Below are 24,730 nucleotides of genomic sequence, written 5' to 3'. Positions count from 1 at the left end.
CAGCTGCCCCCACCCCCTCACTTGTCCTATCAGTCCCTCTCTTTCTGTCTTGCTCCTCACTTACTGAAAACCATGACTTGAAGAAACGGTTCACAACCTCTCTTTCCTTCTTTCATTTAGTTGCTTCCCTGTTAAATGGTTCCAAAAAAGACATGCGCGTGCGCCTCACGCTGGCAGCAGAAGGAGGGGAGAGAGGAGGGGGCCTGCGTCTGTTTCCCTTGCAGGAGCGAGCAGGAACCATATGGTTTCAAGGCTCGCTCCCGCAAGGGAATCGCCAAACGTGCACCCGTTGCCATTGAAAGCAATGCAACATGTGCACATTTTTGGGGCCAAAACAGAATTGATCACTAAAGGTCTCCTATGCAGCGCATGTGCGCTGCATAGGCAAGACCTATAAAGAGGCAAGGGATTTGAACAAGTTGTAGAAGGTTGTCACCTCATTCTCACTACTCTGTCAAACCAGTAGAATATCATCTATGTATCTCTTCCAAAACTTTGTATGCTTCTTGAAAGGAATAGAGGCGTGAAAGATATGCTCTGTGTTTTGTAGGCCTACAACTAGTGATAAGGCCACAATCACAATATAAGGTCCAGTCAAGGTCTCAATAAATTATTCCTTTGCTCACCCCCCCTTGGTAGTAGGCTATTAGCAGGCAGGCTTCACTTAGGAGACAGGTGTGTAAAGCATTTAAAATATCAATACATTAAATAAGTAAGACACAGCACACAATAAAAAAATCCAACTTCAGTTTATAATAATGGGGAATATTTATATGACTAAAATGTCACCCAGACGATAAAAATCCAAACTAGACAACCAGATATATGAATTTTTAAGTATTAAAAGTAAAACTAGCGCTTATTTTCATTTAGTATAGCGCAAACAAGACCCTACAGGGTATCGGAGTGCTTCACATTAAAGGGTAGGAAGGATACAGTTGTAAGAAAAGACATTTTTTCCAAATATGAGAGTAGCAAGGTGAAGCTGGAGCTCATGGTTGCACATCAATGTAGTGGACATTCAGGAGAGCAGGATAGCAGGCAGGTAAGTACACAATAGGACCTAAAGTATCTTAGGGCAGAAACTTGTTCATTAGTATTGTTTTCACTTCTTACTTGAATGAATAGGTAGATCAGATTTAGCATACATCCAGTGGCAGAGAGTTCCATATCTTCGGGCGATGCTCAAGAAGGCGCTGTAACTCTTTCTCTTTTTGCAGAATAACTGTGGTCGCAGTAGCAGTGAAATTGCCCTTCCTGAGGCTCTGCATCCCTGTATAACCCTAGCTTTTGAGCCAGATATATGGGGGTCTTGAGATATAGGGCTTCATGTGTGCCTGGAAGCAAATAGTGCTCAAAGGGTTGAAAAAGGTTGCACAGGACGGGACAAAGTCAAGAGATTAGGCCGTCCATGATGTAACACTTTTACACTTACTTCCAGAAGTTTTTCTTGATGCAGGAATGTGGTCCACAACACCAGTCAAGGGTTCAGAAGCACTGGTTTACCTCTTGGTGTTTGGGACTACAACTCCCTACAATGCACCTGGTAAATCCAAGTAAAAGCCAGGTGAACCATGTTAGCTTGAATGGTTCTCATTGTTGATGATGCAAGTAGTCCTTCCAGCACTATTCTACCTGTTGATGATCAGGGAGCCCACTCCTTGCCCTTTAAGACTGGCAAAATCCTTTTTTGTGAAGCCTTGTGAATACATCAGGAGCAGTCCTTATGAGTGCAGTTTTCTCTTTTGGAGTCCAAGGATCCAGCATGGCAGTCCTTCTTCTCTCGTTGTTTCTTTTTGGGTCTTTGAGGGTCTACAATGCCAAAACAGATGCAGTCTTTCGGGGTGCTGTCCCTTTGGTGCAGCCCAGGGGTTTAACAGAGCAGTCCATCTTCTTCTTGTAGTTTAAAGGCAGGGGTTGAGTTTCTGGGCAGCTCTCCCACATTTTTCCAGTGTGCTTGGTTGACAAGCAGGGGGCACCCCTGACCAATGGGATACAGGGTGCCACCCAGAAGTATACCAGCTTCCTTCAAAGTGTGGCATATTCTTAACTAAGAAATCATGTCTGACAACATCTAAAATGGAGAAATTCTCTCCTGGAGGTAAAGATCTGACTTTCTCTAACACTCTTCTTCCAGCCCCTCTTCTCATTCAGTTACTGTGGCTCCTGTCAGGCTTGAGCCTGTGTCCTGTCCTGATTGTCATTCCCGCTTTGAAGACCAGTTTGACAACTCCACCCCCATCCTGCCAACTGTAGATCTTCTCCCATGAGATTTCCTTTGTTTCTATGCAGGCCCCATCACACCTCATCAGAGCAGTGTGGCTCAGCCTGTCAAAGGCTAGCTTATCAGTTGAGGTTGTTAGAAGGCAGGATTATGGCACATCAGAAAAGCAAGTTTTATCTCTTCTTTTCTGTACTAGTTATAATAAAACAAAACCTTTGCAAGTTGTTGGGTTTATGATAACTATTCTTTTAAGTCTTTGAATTATTATTTTATCTCACTCCTGTCAATAGTTATACTTTATTAAAGTATTCCAATTTTAGCTGATGCAGCCAATGTGCTACAATAGGGAAAACAAAATTGGTAGCTTGTCCCTCACCCAGGATTATAAAGCATATTTTAAAATGTGCCTGATTATTCTACATGACACCCTACCCTGAGGGTAACTAGGGTAGTCCTTAGGGGTGACCTATATGAATAAATAAAGTAGTTTAAGACTTTGAAAGTACCTTTAATTCCAAAGTTGAATTTGCATATCATTTTAATTTGAGACCAGCCTGCAAAGTCAGGCTGCATATAAAAAGACAGCAAGTACAACAGCAGTGCACACTTAAGTGCATTAAATCTACAGAGCCTCTAAACCTACATGCCCTGCAGTATACTAAGGGCTTACAGGTAGGTTGTCATTCCATTAATTTCACCTAATTACCATGTATCTTTTAAACTGAGCACAGGCCCTGGGTCTGGTTAGCAGAGCCCATGGCACCTTTAGAGTCAGTAACCATCAGCGCCAGTCAAAGAATGTTGATGATCAGGGCAAAAAGGATAACGTTCTCACACTCTGCCTTAAAACATGTGCATATATGCATGCCAGGCTTGGGGCAAAGGTACAGTCCATGGATGCCTCATGTACCGTAGAAAGAACCCTCCTTCATGTTCAAAGTAATTTAGAGTCAGGGCCATGTGTACAACATCCAACACAAAGCCCCATTATGCTATGCTATCCCAGCTCTTGTTTGAGAATAGATAATCTATTACTTCCAATGTAGCTTCCTGAGGGATGCTACTATACAGGAATTCAACATCCAAATTGATGAATATCGCTTTCTTTGTATCAAAAATCACATATTTCAATGGATTTTGATATCTTTAGTGTCTGTCAAAAAGGAGAGTATCCATTAGACCCCTCAGAAAATAAGTCAACTGTGACATTTGTTGAAGAATAGAGCCCATCCAGAGTGTTCCATATTAGTATTCATACACAGCCCAGATGGTATTCTGGGGAGGGTGTCCTGGGGTGCCACATATATGGTTGCACTAGGTATTCGGTGGGGGTGACACCGTATCCATAAAAGCTCCTAGGGGCCTCCCTACCTATTTTGTCATCAGTTCCTATTTGCCATAGCACAACCAATCACACAGTACGCCTGCTCCTAAAATGGCAGATTGGAAGACTCTTTCTCCCTTGTGCAGAGCCTGTTTGCCGGCCCAGAGATGTTCCCAGGGAAATTAGTAGCCCCCTCGTTTGTGGTCAATGAGGTCCTGGGGCAGCTTCTCTCCCACTAGGTTTGGAGCTAGCCTGACTTGGAAAAGGAAGGTTACCTTCCCCAGCTCTCACTATACAGTTATTTGTGAAAGGGCAGGCCTTTTACAAGTTAATGAAGTTATATTGTCCACCCTAACTGATCTTCTTGCAAGTGAAAAATAACACCTCCCCACCACTATTCCATTGTTTCTGCTCTGGAGCTGTATTCATGCCTCATTATGGTCAAGGACTCGCTGGGCAACTGCTATCAGGTTACTGCAAATTTGTCACCAGAAGATTCAGGTAGGAAAACATAACTTTCTAAAAGTTACCTTTCCTATGTATTTATTAAACAATTCAATTCAATTCCCGTCTTTAGTCAATCATAATCAATCATAAAAGACACATTTAGACAAATACAGTATAATATATAAAAACATAAAATCGCATAGAGATTTTTAAAAAGCATGTCATATTGAAATTCATTAATATTTTTTTTAAAAGATACCAATACTATTAAAACCAAGATTATATCTAAAAGGGGAGAGTTCAAGATGAAAAAAAGGCTGTTAAATCCATAATTACACAAGGCTTGGTTAAAGTCTTCAGTGTTTAAAAAAAAAAAGAAAAATAGCCTAGAAGAAAACTAGAGAACACCATTACACAATGCAAACAGGTTACATATTGCCTTGCAAATGATTCCTTCTAAGAGCCCATGTCCAGCTCAAAACTTTTGCCATAGCAACATTTTTGCATTTATAAGGGAAAGCAATAAGAGGAAACACCGCATAAAATTCAGTGTATCAATATGCAGACATTTCAAGGCAACACAGAAGGAATGAGAGCGAGAGTTCGTGGGCCTCAAATCTTCACAGTAAGTGTTAGCATAGCGGGCCGAAGCAGTCCGGTGACATCGCTTTACATATTCCTTTCTATCATGCCAGTGGTAAACGACAATGTCAGCTGCACAAATCTCTATTACTAGCATCTTAGAGTTCCAATTGTCTAGCAGTGGTAACATGATGCTGCAGTGCAAAAGCACCATCTAACAGCTTAACACTGTCAATCTAATGAACATGCCAGGACTGAGTTACGATGCCATTAATGTATCTAATAATACAGTTTTTGCACACCAAAGTCAATATGTCTACCTGCTCCCAATTGAAAGTTATCACTTATTAAATGTAAGAAGGTAACCCAATGTCATCCTATGGGAAGGTAGGCCTTGCAATAGTGAAGAACTGAGTTAGGAGTTTTCCCAATACCAGGACATGTAAAACTTAAAAGTACAAGTCTCATTTTTTTTAAAAACACTGCACGCTGCCCTGTGGGCTGGGTAGGGCCTACCTTAGGGGTGACTTGTATGTATTAAAAAGGAAAGTCTGGGCATAGCAAGAGGTTTATCTTGTCAGGTGGAAATGGCAGTTTAAAACTGCCCACACAGGCTGCAATGGCATGCCTGAGCCATGTACAAAGAGGGCTACTTAAGTGGGAGACACAATAAGTGCTGCAGGTAAGTTTTTACAATACGCAGAGCCGTTTGGCAAGATCTTGTTCCGATCTTTTTACAACCCGGCTTGAGCCATTTCTGTTGAGGGCCCTTATATGCAGGGCACACAAACAGGACATGTGATAAAGTCTCATCCTGAGTAAAACAAGTATGACATTTTGTATCTCGGTCATCCCCCCATTGTTTCATAAAAGATTTTAGGGGGAGTGTTCCCACTCTAAATTGGTGGAAGAGTTTTCTATCACCAGGGCACGTAATAATGTCCCAGTAGGCTTCCAACTTATATTCACTCTTAAGAAAGAGGCCAGTAAGGGAAACACTAATGACCGAGGACAGAGACTTTTGATAAACCTTGTCCCTATATAAGGCTTTAAAATCTTTTTTAGATGGGAAAGAGTTCCCTTCTGGGTCCTCCCACAGATGGATGAGGCCCATTTCTAATAACATAGCCTTAATCTTTTGTAACCATGTGATTTTGTTTGATCACCATTGAACTGGATGTTTGATAAATATTAAAAATGTTGCTTTTTAGCTGTCCCTAATCAAGAGAAAATTGCCTTTGGGGGCTTGTTGCTAGAGAAGCAAGGCAACATTACATTTCTACATGTCCAACATTTAAACACCTTACCTTGTAGGCTATAAAGCCTACACAGGGGTAGCTTATCAGTATTTGAAAAGAAAGTTTTTCCCTGTCAAAAGAATAATTTTGAGAGGTCGGGCTGCAGGGTTAAACTACAGCAGTGAGGCTACATTGGTATGCTTGCAGCCATATTTTCTTTGTCACACTAGTGGATACAACAATAAGTGCTGCAGTCCACAGGTGACATTTAACTTTCAGTGCCATGAGATGAGTTTCTAGATCATATTACTACCTAAAAGGACATCCAGAGTTGTGAGATATTAACCCTGTGAATGCATTAAACTACTATTCAATAAATATTTTAAAAATCAAAATCCTTTTTTATGCACATTATGTGCTGATTATTAAGTCTCAAGTTTATTGAAGATTTACAGCTACAATGATAACAATAAAAGACGAACATTTCATAACTCAATATGTATGAAAAATAGAAAGATTTAACATTTTATAGCACCCCAATTGTTTTCAAAATGAATGTAATCTCTTCATACATATTTGTAAGAGAGTTACAAAATGTAAAGAATGTTCAACACATGATTTCATTTACTTGATTATACAACAGGTGATTTGCTGCTTTTGTTGTTCTGGTCCCATTTTTTATAAAAAGTGATTTAAAAAAGTTATATCAAAATGTTTTAAGGGCAGTACACACAAATCATCCTCTAACATTTGTGCACCTTCATTACATATAGTGTATATTCTGTTCTCCCATTTTACATGCCACCAAGCATCACACTAATAAGAGGCAAACAGTTTAACCTTCACAATAATATACATCTACAAACTCTGTGTTCTAAATTCCAGGTTATGTAGGGTTGTGGTACTCCACTCGACAGGACTGAACTACATCACTTGTCCTTTTAGGACAGCTAGGGTCCTTGGTGTGGTGTCCCACCTTTTGACAGTTGTGACACCATACCTTGTTGGGATCCCAACTCTTACAGTGGTGCTCATATTGAGGTTGTGAGGTGTCTATGGGCCCACCCTCCAGGGAATTTTTGTTGAGGGGGCTACCTGGGACTCCTTACTTTTATCTTTAGGATGCTCACCCTCTTTACCCTGGGGAGGTTTTGCAACCCCTTTCTTTTGGTCACCCCCAGTAGACGTCTTGGTCATCCTTTTCTTTGCCCAGTGGTACTCCTTCTTTCCCAATTCATGGGGAGAAATTGGACCTGGGTCTACCAGATACTGATGCAACTTTTCATTAATTCAATTACCTAAAATGTATTCATTCATAAACAAATTATAAAGACCATCATAATCTTGCATTTACTTCCAGTCAGTCATCCAGCTAGTGTCTTTACTGAGTAGTCTACACATTGCACTCAGGACTGACTCTCGGATTTCTGACCCCACCTGAATTTAATTCTATACTCCTCAGTAGTAAGTCAAAAACCCTAAATCAGGGTGCCCTTTATGAGTTCATACGACTCTGCTTCTGGCCCAACAAGGATGAGAAGTCTGTATCTGCACTTAGCAGAGAAAAGTTCCCAAAGGAGTGTGCCCCAGTGAGATTTCCTCACTTTCCTGGCTCAAAAAGACCTCTCAAAGGCTGAGAACCACTTGGTGTTGTCATCACAATCCTCAAGTTTAGAGAGAAACCGTTTGGTGATTTTAGGATCATAGAATCCTTCTTTTTCGAAACCTTTTCAATTGCTGCCACCATTGATGGGTCCTAGGCCTATCTCTGCACTCTCTTTTTCTAGAGCTAGGAGCCTACTCTCTAGGTCTAGTCTTTTGGTCCTTACAAAAAGGGGATCCTAGTCAGTAAAGTTGTCCTCACTGTCTGGTATGGAGTTGCACTACCTCTGTAGGAGCCAGCCTTGGTAAAACTTGTGTGTGGACGGTAGTTGAGGTGGTTGGTCTAAAACTTCATCATCCTTACTACTTTCACCATTTTCTTGAAGGTCTTCACACTCTTCTGTGGGGGTGGTCTCTTGCATGCCCTACCAGGAACTCCTGGAGTTGTCTCCTGTTACGGTTGGACCCAATTATGATCTGTTTAGCTTTAACAGAAAAGCATTAACTCTCTAACCTCTAAGTTGGAGTATGGGCACATTCAAGATCCTCAGCCACATTCTCCGGGGTGATCATTATTTTTCTAATTGGGCTTCTTTTTGGAAGACCTACACTAGCAGTTCTAGATACTTCCCCCTAATTTCAGTAACTTCTGCTTTTCTAAACAATGGTACAGGGATCTAACACACTTTCAGAGTCAATGCAAAAATGATTTGCACAAAAGACAATTTTTAGATTCTTGTCCTGTGATCAGAGGTTGACTAAGTTAGTCTAATAAATGCAAGCCTTTACACCCCAGTGCTGATCTACCAATGTAGGAAGCTGGATTCGTATATACTATTCCAAAGTAAGCTATAGTGTGCGTGCACAAAGTCCAGGGAGTCCCCAGAGGTATAGCAGAGGCTAAATTAGGTACCCACTTCTGGTCAGGCATACTTGAAAATGTATTCAAGAAATGCATATTTCAGCACACTGTGCCACCGCCCTGGGAAGGCTCGATTCTTCAGCCTATTTATAAAAAAGGCCCCCTCTCGCTTCTAGACAGTTACATACATATTGCACTACTGGACAAAGAGGCAAAATATTTGGCCTTGTTACTACTTTTGGTTTTTCAAGATTGGGCAACGACAAACAACCTACTTTCCCTCAACCAAACTGGGTTTAGAACACAACCCGGCACTATACACAACATGGTGGCCATATGGATGCTTGTAACCAAACAAATACAGAAAAAAGAAGATATGTAATGCTGTTTCATAGACTACGGTATAGCCTTTGACCGAGTCAATGGTTGCTTACTGTGGACCAAGTTTGCAGCCTGGAAAATCCCAGAGCCATTATTACAAGGCATCATGTTGCTCTACTCCAGCACATGGCCCACAGTAAAATTAGGATGACACACCATGGTGTTAGTAAATATCAGCATAAAACAAGGTGTCAAACAGCGCGAACATTTTCATATTGAGCTGAGGCTTACCCGGGGAAACTGGGGGCCTTTTTAAAGAGGGCCCAGAGTGCAGTGTTCAGCTCTGAACAGAAAAGTAAAAACTAAAGCTCTTGATTCGGACCGAAGAGTATTTGCCAAAAGAGAACATGCCCACTTAGTCCTTAGTAGTTATGATAGAGAAGGTCCACAAAAATATACTATGGAACAATTTTCCTCCTATTATAAAATGAAATACCTGCAGCTTTGAATGGGATCTTTTTCATCATTAGATCTATCTCCTCCACGGGCAGTTAAACCTGAGTCAAAAACATGTCAAATATGGGGTCTTTTCCAGGAATCAATAACTCACTTGCTCAGCATATGCCCAATACTCCTGGAAGAGCCCTGAATATTGCTTCGGCATCTGTGGACTAAGGAGGGGTCATAGGCATTACCTGCTGCCGTTAGCTTCCACTGAACAATGTGCAGGCACAAGTGATTACTAAACTGGTAATATTTCTTAAGATTATCGACAAGCAACTAAAAAATAACCAAGAGATACAAAACGAAGATGGGGAGGAACCTTGAATTTCAGCCACCTCAAAGACTATCTCCAAATGGAAATATATAATCGCTTCTTAAAGTATTGGCTTTTATCCAAGCAGACCTGACAGTCATAGCAAGCTTTACATGGCAAAATGTTAAATAAAGATTATTTTTACCAAGTTACTAGTGCTTATTGAATTGCATTTTGAATTGCTAATAGTACCACCATCAATGGAACAAGCTTTAAAGGTCTATGGTTTATCTGTTGAATCACCAACATGTATGAAAACATTATAGCACTGTCTATTATTTTAATTCTATTTGGCACTAAAGAAATGTAATAGACTTTATTGTCTAATTATAGTATTTTCAATTTGAAAGGTAAGTACTAACAGCTCCCTTTGTGGTAGTGTCGATGAGCAGTGAGGCTTATCCATAGGGTGTGTTAACCATTTATTGTATTCACTCAACCAAAGGCTGATGGCACACACTCAGAGACAGAATCCAGACCAATTGGGTAGGTATAAAAAAGATATACTCGTATTTTATTTCTAGAACCAAGCAGGACTTGGTACAGGTAGGAAAAATATACTTGGAATGCAGGATTTTACAATGAGATACAGTTATGATTGCAATTTGCAATAGTTACTGGTTGGTAATTGATTCAGACAGCAGTTTAAATTATACCAAAATTACTTTTTTAATACTTTTTACTTAGTACTGGGTGCTTTATGCCTAGATATCATCCTTAAGGTCTTACAATACACGGTAAGTAAGACTTTTTAGACTATGCAGTTTAGTTATCTTTGCTCCATACAAACATCAGTTCTACACCAACATTGTTTAGGCCCAAAGTCTCATAACATGGGTTCCAATGGTAGAAAACTGGTTATCGGTTTTACAAGTAAGTAAACGTCTTACAAGTGGGAGTTTTCAGGGTTAGGACCAAGGTTCCCCATTGTTCTGCTTGGCACTCAAATTACACCACCAATGGCGCTAGGGCGGCCGGGGGTAGAGTGCAGGATGCCAATGCTAGCCAATGCTAGCCAATCAGGCACTTCGGTTGGGGGCTGCTCACGGGCAGGCCACTTGGTTTTGAGAGCATAGCTCCTAGGGTTAAGGTCAGGGGAAAGGGGGTCCCAAGTCAGCACCAAGTCCACACCACCAGCAGTGCAGGGGTGGCTAGATGCAGGGTGCTTATGAGGGGTCGGAAGCCCAATGCAATCCTATGGAGATTGCCGGTTTGGGATTTTTGCTGCAGGCTTGGTCCAGGAAATCTTCTGGGAGGAACCAACAGCTGGGCAGGTAAGTTGGAGGGCTCAGGGATGTAGGTGTACCTCCGGTCCTCTTCTCCAGTGGGCTGGGCGGCCGGATGCAGGGGTGCCTTTTGAGGTCTGTTTGTGCCTTATCGGGCCAATCACATGAGGGGGACCTCCGTACAGAGACTGCAGGCGATGCTGGGGAGTCCTGGAGGGGTCAACCCACAGTGGACTTAGACTCTGGAGTACATAGCTGGGACCGGTGGGCCACTTGAACTTGGGCCAAAGACTACAGGCTGAGGTGTTTCCAGGCGTCGAGTTTCTTCATCCTCAGCTGGCTCAGGGTCTGTCTTTGGGTTTTCTTTGAACAGAGCTGCTGTTTGCAGGAGATCCGGTCTTCATTGAAGGCAATCAGTCCTCTCAGTGTTTTGGAGGTTGCTGACTGCAGGACAAGTCGACATTTGGCGCGGGATCTCCGGAAACTGCAGACGTGCTGGTAGGGCTGCGGCCAAGTCAGTTCTTCTCTGTAGTCTCCTCTGCTGTGCGGCTTCTTCTATCGTTCTTCTTCACAGGTTGCAAGAATCTGCCTTCTGGGTTCATGACTACCCCCTAAATATTGTATTTAGGGTGCACTTTATGAGTCTCAAGGTAGTCGCCAATAGGATACGGACCTTAGGGTGACCAAACCCTTGGTGTGCTCACTTCACATGGGGGAGTGGGCACAATCTCTAATCCAGATTGAAGAGTGCCTGCCATATGCAAGATGGCAGTTACTGAAGAGTGTGCTCCACCACGCCTTCTTCACCTGAGTGGTGGGGTTGGCAGTGGTGGGCACACTTTCTGCGTTGTTCTCATTTTTCCCTGATTTCTTCCTGCAAAAAAGGAGGTGAAACAGGAAGGGGGCCTGCTCTTAATAGCAGGAGAGGCTCAGGGTTGCATTGCGAAAGACAGCAAGACCTTTGAAACTCCCCTCTGCCCAGGAAAGGCTTTGTTTCTGGGCCCAGCAGGCGAAGGCTCCCACCCCGGGGGGTCCAGAAACTTGTCTTGTGGTGCCAGGCTGGTGTTTACCAGTCAGGCAACTCTCCAGAGGCTGGTTGTTTTTCAGGAGTTCTCTCTAAGATGCCCTCTGAGTGCATTGTATATTAAATCCCACATTGACATCGTTGAGGGTTTATTATGCTGAGAAGTTTACTACTAAACTTCCCAGAATTCAGTAAAGCCATTATGGTGCGGTGGAGCTCGTAATGACAAACTCCCAGACCATATACTCTTTATGGTTTACTGCACTTACAATGTCTAAGAATGGATTTAGACACTGTAGGGGTACAGGGCTCATGCTACTGTACCGTCACCAGTGGTACAGTGCACCCAGTTAGTAGGATGACTTACCTATACCATAGGCAGTGGGTTGCAGGAATGGCACACAGGTGTGTGTGCCGACTCTTCACTTTTATCCACACCAAAACACTCATCCTGCAATGGCAGTGTGTGTTTGTGTGTTAAGGTACAGGACCACTTAGGGTGGCACAATATGTGCGGCAGCCCTTAGAGGACCTTGGTACCCTTGGTACCTTTTACAAGGGACTTCCATGTGGCCAGAGAGGTGACAATTGTGGGTACAAATGTGCACTTTTGGGAAAGAATACAAGCCCTGGGTACCTGATTGGCATGGACCCGGGGCACATTAAGTCAAAGTGCATCAGAAATCTAGCAAAACGTGTGTGTGGGGGTCCTGCAACAGAAACCCACTTTCCTTAATTCCCTTACAAGGGCATATGAAACATATTTCATAATGTCCCTACTTATTTTTACATACCATCCTAGCTTTGAGGAACCTAGGGTAGACCTTAGGGGTGACTTATATGTAAAAATCAGATAGTTTAAGCCTTTGATAGTACCTTTAATTCCAAAGTCGAATTTGTACATCATCCTTTTCTTTTTTAAACAGCCTGCAAGGTAGGGCTGGCTTTCAAAATGAGAGCAGGAAACACAGCAGTGCACACTAAAGTGCATTAAATCTACTGGGCCTCTAAACCTATATACCCTACCGTATAATAAAGTCTTACAGGTAGATTGTCATACCAATTGTAATTACATGATATTACCATATAAACAGAGCACTGGCCCTGGTCCTGATTAGCAGGTCTCAGGATACAATCAGAGTCAGGAACCACCAGTATCACTCAAAAAAAAGGAGGTGATCAGGGCAAAAAGGATTACTTTCTCACACCACCACTCTACATCTCCTCAACAGAGCAGGCCTGTCCACGTGGTCGAAAGTGGTGGAAAAATCAATAAAGGCTGCATAGACCGGCATACCTATCCTCTGTACATATTATCCAGGATTAGCTGTAGTGCAGGTATATTATCCAAGGAGGAGCAATTTGGTCTAAAGGCACCATTTTATTTTCTTCTACCCAACACTGTACATTATTTAAGACACACTTGGGGAAGATTTTCCCAGTGGCATCTAGCAATGTAATTTGCTTATAATTACTGGGGACAGTATTGGAGGCTTTTTTACATAGTAGGAGGATAATGCTTCCTCTCCAAAAATCAGTTATCACTCCTGTTAGGACGCAATACTCAAATAAGGCTGTAAAATATCTGACCCATAAATCAAGTTTTAACTTTATGATTGCAATCAGAAGTTGATCAGGGCCTCTTGCACCTGTATATTTAGCATTACTGTGATCCTTATTATTATAAATTATAGGTCAGTACTTTGATTCTCAAAAGCTACTAATATTCAACTGAACCTATGAAACAGCAGATCCCTCAATAACATGATGCTAGCGGTGACCTCGTCCCATCATGGATGACATTTGCTTACCTCTCTTGTGCTACAATCACACAGCTTACAAAGACATATTCCTTACCCTGTATACTTATTTCTCCAAATGATTTGACATAGATGAATGCTAAAAATTAAAATATGTACCTATCTTGGATTTTTTCTATCTCTGTTCTTTTTACGCGGCCATTTAAGACTAGGAAGGTGAAAGAGGGTAGCATGGTCTCAACATTTCCTGCACTACACACTAAAATATAAACATCTCCACAAAGCTCAATAGCAGATGGAGGAGAAAAGTGATGTCAGCTTTTCCAATCTTATTCATTAATGGAGTAGTTAGGGATTTTGATAGTTAGCCATCACAATCTATCATACTAGCACTGATAATGTGTCTGTGCAGATACAGAAGGGGTTCAAATCACATGCATATGAGCACTTGTCCTGCTTCAGTGGAAATAATCCAGCCCGAACTGCTAGGCCAGGTCCCTAACCCCACCATAGTTTCATCCTTATAGGATAACGTCAGAGAGGCGCAGCTTGAGTCCCCAAAGCACAGCTTCGCCTGTTGAACTGAGGCTTGTTCCATCTTCGGTTACAAGCCCAAAAGTCTTGATGGCTGGTTGAACAAAGAATTGCAGTTAGGGTGTCAGGTAGTTTGGCTGTGGCTTCATTTTTCTTTACTGATGAGTTAAGAAAGATTTTTATTTTTGTACATGAGCACATGAGAGACCCGGCTGGCCGAGCACCTATTTTTACGAGAATTGATCATAGCACTTCTTGGTATCACAGTCATTAAAAAAGACAAAACCCACTTGTTGGCCTTCAGGAAAGTGTTAAAGACTTGGGGCCTTATTTATGAAGGCATTGCGCCGCCGGTGCGTCACTTTTAACACGGGAAAAAGTGATGCACCGGTGGCGCAGGGCTTTCATAAATGAGGCCCTTGGCTCTTCAATCTCTGATTCTGAACTAAGATCCTACGGCATTTTTTCAGCTGATGAGCTAGCGCCTTGACACCTTCGGGTAATTGTATCGCGCTTTATAAATCTCTCTTTCATTTCATTTCATTCTGCTGTACCGACTCTGAGGTGGCACAGTGGATCCAGCCAACTGGTACCCGTGCTAGACTTCCCCAGCATGTCCAAGGCCACTCTCTCTGCCCAGGTTCTTTTCATCCAGTTTCATGTTTTCAGCACACTTGCCTTTAAAGCAGGGCTCCTTCACTCCCTGCTCCATATACTTGAATGGGCTCGTAGGAGCTATTGTCTCTCAGCTTACTCCGTCATTTTCCACAGGGTCGTTTTGCTTTACTTTAGAGTTGTATTGTTTATTTTTCTGGTATAGCAATACTTTTCTCTTCCTTTTACCGTTTGCTGTCCTACCAGTCTACTACTATGTCTCTGGGTAAACCTCATAAATACACTACTCACTCACTCGTTCACTACTTTTTGAGAAAATCCAACCTTCTCTAATTGAGTTTTTTTTTCTGTGAAAGTAATTTACATCCAGGTCTTAAATATATAATTGTTCTTTACTTTTAAGGATGAACCAACAACAGGAATGGACCCCAAAGCCCGGCGTTTTTTGTGGGATTGCATACTGAGCATTATCAGAGAGGGTCGATCTGTCATTTTGACTTCTCACAGGTACTTTATAGTTGATTTATCTATCTTTTGTCAATACTTGTATTATTTTCCATGCTGATTATGATCGATGATAACTGAAAAGTGTATTTCCTGGCTATTCTATATGATTGAGCTGCATTTAGGAGTATTCATTAATGTAAACAAACGTAACCCTAATTCATCCCAAAAATAAGCAAAAGTAAAAACGTATGCCAAGCTAAACTAAACGTGAATACACAGGAAATTCAGAGAGTGCTCACTGTATTTTCAGAGACTGGATACTTCAGAGAGTGCTCACTGTATTTTCTAAGACTGGATACTTCAGAGCGTGGTCACTGTTTTTTCTAAGTGTGGATACTTCAGCGAGTGGTCACTGTGGGGCATATTATCTAGAAACGGCGTTAAAATTATCGCTGCTTTAGCGGCAGGGAATTGCTGCTAAAGCGGAAATAATGGGCTTGAAAATATGACCATGTGAATTCCCATAGAAGCCCAGGTTCACACCAGAACCTTGGTTTCTATGGGAATTCACCAGGACATATTATCAAGCCCATTATCGCTGCTTTAGCGGCAGTTTCCTGCCACTAAAGCAGCGATAATTTTAACGCCGTTCTTGATAATATGCCCCTGTGTTTTCTAAGACTGAATACTTCAGCGCGTGATCACTGTATTTTCTAAGACCGGATACTTCAGAGCGTGGTCACTGTATTTTCTAAGACTGGCCACTTCCTAAGCATTCTTAGGATCTAGGTACTTGATAATCTACATATTCCAACCATAGCTACCCTCCTGAAATAGATCCAAGAGATTTGGTGGTCGGACATTTCATGTACAAGGATTCTCATTGCGGAATTCACTTGCTGTACATCAGAGAGATATATATGAATGTATCCAATTCGGAAAACCCTGATAGAGCCATCTATTCACCCTGGTATTTGGATCATGTTATCCTCCTCAAGCCATTCGTCCTCAGGTGTGCTACCTGACTGCGTGCATTCTCCACCCTCTGCTTCCATGGCTCGGTTCTTTAAGTCTTTGCCATATTTGTGATACACGTGCCATGTTTGATTGTCCAAGGAATGACCCAGCCTTGTCTCCTGAACCAATAGAATCTACATCACCAGGGCTGTAACGCACTATCCTGGTTACCTGCCGACTTATAGATGTGCCGTCCAAGGATAATTTTCTGAGGCTGGTGCGTAGCACTTTACATAACTGCAACAATAACATTTAAAAATCTGTGAATACGTATCCATTTTCCAGTATCTGGTTCAAAACAACATTTTCAAGGGATGATGGGTATTACTGATTGGGCGATGGCACAATAACAGAAGTACAATATTCAACCCACATGATACACTGAGAAGGTACAGAAAGTTCCTTGACAACAGCTATTTATGTTTTAAATAGCTGGCTTGTTTTGTAAAGCACTTTTACGCTTATTAAGCCTTTATAGCGCTATACAGAACCAAACACAGCCTTTCAGAACAACCAGTGGTGCTCTATCTGACCATCAGCATAAGCAAATGAGTGAAATTCTTGATATCCGACAGATATATTTTCATTTATGAACATTAATATTGACAACTAGTTATTCAGTGAATCGAGATAATGTATTTGCGTTCGCACCTTGGTGAAACCTAAGCCTCACAGGGAGAATGAATAACCAGGCCTAGTGCCAATAATCATGTTCCCAGCTGCCTACAGAAGATCAGGCGGTTGTTGTGCTTAAGAAGGGAAAATGGAAAAGACTTCCACATGGTGGCCACCTGGACATTGCTTAACATCATGGACTTCTGGGGTCCACTTGTTTTTAGCATGCCATAGTTTGCTTACCATAGAGTAAAGGTAGGTGCACAATAATGAGAATGAGGAATAAGATGAAGTGTGATTGGGATTCGGAATAAATAAGGCCACAACAATATTTTTTAACACCTACCACGTGGGCAATATATTCGCCAAAGAATAAGGATAAAACTACTGATGAAATTTGCTCCAACCACCCTTAAGTACTGTTTCTAACTAGACTGTTTTGTTCACCACATAGTGATTGAAGTGGACACACAGTGACATGTCAGAACTCTGTATAAGCGTGCTCAACAAAATGGATAAATAAATAATTAGATGAATAAAGATGACCGACACCACCCAGAAATATCTGTGAAATGATCTTTTGAGTATTCATTTTTTTTCCGTCTGACATAGGTGCAGAACTAACTCCAGACCGCAGATTCAGTATTACCACACTGCACTGAAAGCATAGTAGAGAGGGCACAAACTTTTGCTGGCCCTCATTAACCCTCCCTGGATTAAATGCCCTGCTATATAGCCGATGAAACCGTTCAAAAGTCGTTAAAACAAAAAGAGAGGTCTAAATGTAGATGTAAGTAGTCATACCACATATAAACAGGTTTCAACGGTCATATGTCACCTATCTTCTATCTTAAGATAGGAAACCCTATCTAATTACAGGTGCAATATGGTATTTGATATAGTGATAACTCTGTGCCCATTGATAGCCTATATGTCACTACATTCAAAGGGGATGTTGTCGTTCAGGATATTCATTGCCTACCCATCTCTTTTTATGCAGACAGTTCAAGAGAACTGTTGAAGGATGTGGAGAAAAGAAATACAGCATTGTGGGTAATCAAGTCAAGCATCACCAAAAATAAATGGGAAAACAAATACAAATATGGATACAATTTAGACACCAAACTGTGTTATGAGATTAATTAAGGGTGCAGTTTTATTTAAAGAGAAGCATGCAAACTGAGCTCTCATATGTAAAAAGCACAACAAAGAAGCAGTGGTCTAGCAATTATGGAGAGAATTATTACAAGAGCGAATGTGTGTTTAGCTACTACAGTTTTCAAAGCCGCCTGGCACTCTGATGTGTGTTTAGTCCCTATAGCAGGGCAGAAGAGCCACCAAGAGTGCTTACTATGTGATCAGCTTCCGAGTGGTATAGACGAGGAACTGCCCAGTGGGAATTAAAGCAGAGCTAAAGGCACCCACAAATGAAGCAGCTGCCTGGCGGCAGGGGAGTTGAGTGATAAAGTAATAAATGAGTGATGAACGATGGTGCCTTTAAGAAAATCTATTGAGTGCATGGTGATTGACCATACAATTCATATGAAATATAGTCTTTCATAAAACCAGAAGTATACACCCAAAAGAAATCCTGCAGTGGGCTGATGAGTGTAAGCTACAGCTGAGTATTAAGAAAGTGTTCTCCAGCAAATATATACATTCTCCACATCACAAAAATAGAACCCAGAGTCAGTGGCTGCTCCTCGCTAAGGCGGAGGAGAGTCACCCCAAAGGAAAAATAAAATTATATTAACGCCATGTTATTTTTATTTTATTTTATCACTACTGGCTCTATTTAGGTGTGGGGCAGGGTGGGGCTGGGCTGCCCATAGAGCAGGGGAGGAGTAGTGGGCACTTTCTAAGTGTGCATGATGACTTGGCCAGTCATCTCTGGCCAGCTAAATAGTCATGCGCACTTAGCATGTTCTCCACCTGGATGGAGAACATGCACAGGCTCCCACTCCCTATTTAATGGTGGCCGATGCTCTGTTGTTTGTGCAGGACCTCTAACCTCCTGGCCAGAGACCCTGCTCTTCTCCACAGCAGCTCCGCTGTTTTGCAGTCTGCGGCTGCCCCCTTCAACTCTCTCCTGGTTGGTGTTCAAGTTGTTTGTTGCATGTTTGTGTGCCCAGTATTGTCTCTCTTCTGCCTTCTTTACTGCGCCTTGTATCTGTATTTTGCTGTATTTTCTGCTATTCTGTCTATTTTTCCTGTTTTACCTGTGCCCCTATTTTGCCTGTTGTACCTGTGCCCTTTTTCTCTGTCCTCCGTTTTCGCCGCCCTTTTTCCGACACTGCTGCCCCGTGGCCCCTGCCGTTACTCGCTCCCACCTCCCAGCTGCACTTCCCTCCCCTTCCCTATTTAATTGAGGCCTCTTCTCTGGTGTTTGAACAGTACCTCTGACCTCCTGGCCCGAGTTCCTGCTCTTTGCCCCAGCAGCTCAGTTGTTGTGCTGTCTGCAGCTGCCCCCTTCAGTTCTCTCCTGGTCGGTGTTAGAGTTGCCTGTTGTATATTTCTATTCCCAGTATTGTCTCTCTTCTGCCTTCTTTACTGCACCTTGCTTCTCCATTTTGCTGTATTTTCTGCTAATCTGTCTATTTCGCTTGTTGTACCTGTGCCCCTATTTTGTCTGTTGTACCTGTGCCCTTTTTCTCTGTCCTTCATTTTCGCCGCCCTTTTTCTGTCTCTGCTGCCCCGGCGGTCCCTCCCCCCTGCCGTTTCCCACTCGCACCTCCCAGCTGCACATCCCTCCGCCTTCCCTATTTAATGGCAGCCGCTGCACCGCCACACGGAAGGCACGCCAAAGGCAAGCCCGTCTGCACCTGTCCGCGACCCAACCGTGACCAGCACCAGGGACTCTGGTCCTCCGGCCATCCACCACTACAACTCAGATGCCCTATTCGCTCTCAACCCCGAAAGGAACAACAACTGCCAGCTGTCACCACCCATGGCCATTCTCCTGCCAACACTGCCATCATACCTTCACCACCCTTCACACAGCCACCGCCTCCACATCAGACGCCAGCACCCCGAAGCCCTTAGATGCATCCTCCTCAATGTGTGCTCCCTGCACAGACACACTGTACAGATCTGGGACCTCCTTGCAACCCTCACACCAGACGTCGCCTTCCTCACGGAAACATGGACCAACTGCACCTCCGCTCTGACATTTCCATCACGAGGGATACAAGATCGAGAGGAAAGACCACCCCAACCATCCAGGAGGAGGACTCGCCATTGTACACAAGAGCTCCCTCTGACTCACAAACTCCAGCATAAGCCACTCCCTTCCCACACCTCGATTTCCAGATCCAGATCAGCCCCAGAGCGACCCGATGTGGCACCCTCACCTACAGACCCCCTGGACCTCGAATCGCATTCACAACCACCATTGCTGACCTCATTGCGCCCCAAGCCATCATCTCCGCGGACTACATACTCATCGAAGACCTCAACTTCTATCTCGACAGCCTCAGCGACCCCAATTTCACCACCCTCCTGGACCACCTTGTCAACCTCGGACTGAAACAACTCATCACCACTCCCACCCACAAGGCAAGACACATCCTCTACCACATCTGCTGAATTTTAATCATGCCTACATTAATCTATCAATGCAAATTCAGGTTTCATGAATGAGTGACATCAATTTGAACTCGCAATTTGCGGTATTTGCTCAACCATATCTGTAATCAAATGTTGCCAATAAAATTCTGATTTAAAGATACATGGTCAATACCTCACCTCATTCCCCATGTAAATAATAGAAGGGCAAACTTGCCCAAATTTACTAGGTGGAAAACAGAGAGACGTGTACTTCAGTGCGATAAACACCAAATTATTCTAGCAGTTATTAAGCAAAAACACAGGTTAGAGGTTATTTACACCCAGCCATTACCTCAATCTGTGGTTTCAGTAGTTACTGGGTGCATAAAATGCCTCATGCACATGCCGCCCACTTGGACCCAGTGTCCGATTATCAATCAGGTGTGCAAAGACTTATGTGAGTAGTACCTCAGAGAGGTAGTGTTATTAGTACTGCCAGGCTATGTTATCCATGTTATGATTTTGAATGTGAATCTTTGATAGGTGTTATGTAAAGTTCGATTAAACAAGTTACTGTAACATCAGCTCTCAAACTTTAACTGTATTCAGGGCAAAACGCATCCATTCTTCCATTGGCTTTTGTTAATTGCTCGTTTCAGAGATTCTTGTTCATATGTTAAAAGTATTAAAGACAATTAGATCACACCCAACAACATTATGTAAATGAAAACTTAAGTTGTTGCATCAAACAATGTTCTCTTGAAATTTTATTTTGCAGTCTCGCCTTAATATTGCTTAATTTCTTTATAATATCACTTTCATGCTTCGTATGTGTTTTTAGTTCAATTTGCCTTCCAAATCCCATTACACAAAATTTTATAAATGTGTTGTACTTGCTATCACAAGGAGCGAGGAGGGAGCCGGGTTCCAATGTTCTAGACTTACTCCAGGACCCCTGGCCTATGGCACTTTATTGCCTGCTTGTAAGTGTGGAGGGGAGAGAGAAAATCAGTAGCCAATTATACATTACTCATACCCATGATGCTAAAGTAACACAGACTCCTGAGCCAAATTTAGTAAATGTATTATAAAGCCAGGAAAAGTTGGAAATGCAAACGCCTCAAGACGAGAGTGTAAAGGTACATGAACACTAATACAAAACCACATCTACAAGCGAAATGTAGGCGGTGCAATATGCACAGAATGACCAATTCAAGAATCAGCACACAGATAATTATTGCCCCTACATCAAGAGCCCCCTTCATTGGCGGTTCAGAAACAAAAAGTATTAGTCTGTCGCTACACTACTGCTAACATGACATCTCTACTTAACATTTCCCCAGGCGAGTCCCCAGAAAGGTGTCAGCAAGTGAAGTCTTACTAAGAAGCACACTCAAGGTGAATGGGTCGAGTAGCATAAAGCTATGGATCTCGTTTGAAGATGCTCCCCTCTCTCCTGGATTGCAGAAGCCACAGAACTCTGTCCCTAACCCCAATACAAAAGTCGAAAATCACACCCCCAAACAAGTCACAAGACTGCCTCATCTCTTCACCATGCCTTCTTGTAGGTAACTTTCTATGAAGCAACTGTGCTTCCAAGCTCTTGCTCGATGACCCTGGTTCCCAGGCCTTCTCAGCCAAGAAAGAACATGTGGTAATGAAGTCAGGGTAGACCAGTAGTATAGTTGTAGAAGTGTTTATTTAGCTTAGAGGAAGCACAGCGACAGGGAGCAGTGACAGAAGACCAACTGTCAAAGCACCACGTTCTGAGACAAAGCCTGGAACCATGAGGCCAACAAGGTTCCAACTACAGGTGCCTAAGGGGCACAACACAGAGAATACTACATTATCCTCTTTTCTATGAAATGAGAAACGAATAAAAATTGATAGTTGGAAAGAAAAGAAGAAAAGAAACAAAAGCAAAAAAGAAGGAAAGAAATAACAGATAGAGAATAAAGTGAAAAGACACATCTGAGAACAGAGAAAGAACAATAAAGTTACATAGCAATAATCTGGTACGACAAGGTCAAAATGCAGTTATCGCTAATCTGGTACAACAAGGTTAAAATGCAATTATCTGAACCTGGTAGGAATCCTACAAGTTCTGAGACTCCTGCGAGGCTCTGACCCAAAAGCTGCATCAACAATACCATTTCCCCTCTCATCAACAGAACTGGGTGACACATTGCTACTATTAATCTTTACAACTTTACAAATGTTCCACCAATCCTTGTTGTTCACACGCACAGCATTCCCACAGACCCTGTCGACCACTAATGGTTCAGAGAACTTGCTCCTACCCTTGGTGACATGAACAGAATCCTTTATGCGAATGACATCCCCAACAGAAATATTATGAGGCACAGATCTTTTCCTCTCATCAAAATAAGTCTTCTGTTTCCTCTGGACTGCCAAAACATTTTGCCTCACCACACCATCAATGCCATCCATCACATTCATCTTCACCCACTTGGACATCCAACCTGGACAAATTTTCGTAGAAGGTTTCCTTCCCCTTAAAAGTTCGAAAGGAGAAACTCCAGTAGAAGAATGCGCAGTAGTACGGTAAAACCATAGCATGGAACGCACAGCATTCTCAACAACACACTTGCTGGCGATGGCCCACTGTACACAATTATTGAGCACACGATTCATCCTTTCCACAAGGCCATTGGCCTGAGGATGATACAAAGAACTTTTCTTGTGACCAACACCACCCTGTTTCAGAAAACACTCAAATTCAGAGCTGACAAACTGCACCCCATTGTCTGTCATGACCACAGAAGGAAAACCTTCCCTTAAGAAAATATCCTTTAAGAAAAGAATGACATTGGCAGAGGTGGGCTCCTTGACAAACCGAATTTCTGGCCACTTGGAGTAATAGTCAATGGCCACAATTGCAAAGCGAGAAGAAGAGGGTAGAAGATAGAAAGGGCCCACTAAATCAACTCCAATCTTTTCCCATGCTCTATCAGGAAGTTGAATGGGCTCCAAAGGGGGTGTCCTTACCTTATGACTTTTGTCAGAAGATTTGCAAATAACGCAATTATCGATCAAAATGTCAACACACACATCCATCTGTGGCCACCAGAACACATCCCTCAACCTTCGCTTAGTAAACGTTTTCCCCAAATGACCTTCATGAGCACCCTCAACAAGACGTTTCCTTAAGCTCTCAGGAGGAATAAGTCTGCCACACCGCAGAAGAATGCCATCTTCGACCGTAAGTTCGTCGGCAACCTTAACATATGTCTGGAACTCTCCAGAAACATACTTCTCCTTGGGCCAACCAGACTTCAGGTAATTAGCAACCTGAACCAGAACCTCATCCTTCAACAACTCTTCCTTCCACTCAACTTCATTGACGGCACACATCCCTTCAAGATCAGCCGCAGCAACAAAACAATCCTCTAGATCATCCTCCTTTTGTATTTCACAGTCATTCTCAGTTATGGGAAAACGTGAAAAATAATCTGCCCTGACATTCTTTGAACCAGGGAGATACACAATGTTGAAGTCATACTGTAGTAGTTTGGTGGACAACCTCGCAATTCTGGGAGTATGTTCTTTGATTTTCTCACCGGACAAGATAGAAACCAAAGGGCTATGATCCGTTCGGATCGTGAAATGGCTGCCCCAAAGAAAAGGATTAAACTTCCTGACTGCCCACCAGCAAGCTAAAAGCTCTTTCTCGATGACAGAGAAATTGACCTCAGACCCACGCAAAACTCTTGAAGCATAAGCGATTGTATTGTCAGTCTGTCCATTTTTCTGAGTAAGAACAGCCCCAAGGCCAAAACCACTAGCATCCACCGTGACAACACACTCCTTATTAGGATCAAAGGGTTTAAGTACATTCTCACTCACCAGCTGTGACTTGATCCATTCGAAAATTTCTTGACAGTTCTTGTCCCAGACAAAAGGCACATTTTTCTTTAACATATTTGTGAGAGGTTGAACTCTAGATGCATAGTCCTTGATAAACCTGGAGTAAAACTCACTAAGTCCTATAAAGGACTTCAAACCAGATTTATCAACAGGTGGATTGGCATCTACAATGGCTTTAACCAGACCAGGACGTGGTTCAACCCCTTTGTGTGAGACTACATGCCCTAGAAATTCAATTTTTTCCTTTAGGAAAACACACTTCTCAGATTTCAGCACAACACCTTTGTCTTGCATGATTTGTAGAACTTGATTCAAAGAAAAATCATGACCCCCTTTGTCTTCCCCATAAATCAAAACATCATCCTGGAACACAATTACCCCAGGGACATCTTTAAACATTTGATTCATTAGTCTCTGGAAAACTGCTGCCGCCGAAGCAAGGCCGAACGGCATTCTGCAATATTGAAAACTCCCAAAAGGAGAGACGAAAGCAGTCAGATGTTTAGATGATTGACTCAACACCACCTGGTGGTAGGCGGAGGCCAGATCCAGCTTGGTGAACCACCTTGCACCCCTGGTAAGAGACAACAAGTCCGTGATCTTTGGCAAGGGGTGTGAATCAATCAAAATGTTCTTATTGA

At 42.6% G+C, this 24,730-nt stretch overlaps 1 protein-coding gene across 3 annotated transcripts in view; it reads left to right on the top strand.

The window, feature by feature from the left end:
* LOC144818798 (phospholipid-transporting ATPase ABCA1-like) overlaps window positions 1-24,730 on the top strand; it is a 3,252,877-nt gene that overhangs the window by 2,978,608 nt on the left and 249,539 nt on the right. For all 3 annotated transcript variants that reach the window (XM_078676562.1, XM_078676560.1, XM_078676561.1), the window contains exon 47: window positions 14,980-15,083. In XM_078676562.1, the coding sequence (XP_078532688.1) occupies window positions 14,980-15,083 (104 nt within the window). The remainder of the gene's footprint in view (window positions 1-14,979; window positions 15,084-24,730) is intronic.

The sequence above is a fragment of the Lissotriton helveticus genome, chromosome 2_1 (genome assembly GCF_964261635.1).
Source record: "Lissotriton helveticus chromosome 2_1, aLisHel1.1, whole genome shotgun sequence".
NCBI lineage: Eukaryota > Metazoa > Chordata > Amphibia > Caudata > Salamandridae > Lissotriton > Lissotriton helveticus.
Note: the sequence above shows the minus strand (reverse complement) of the source record. Positions and strands in the feature narration are given on the sequence as shown.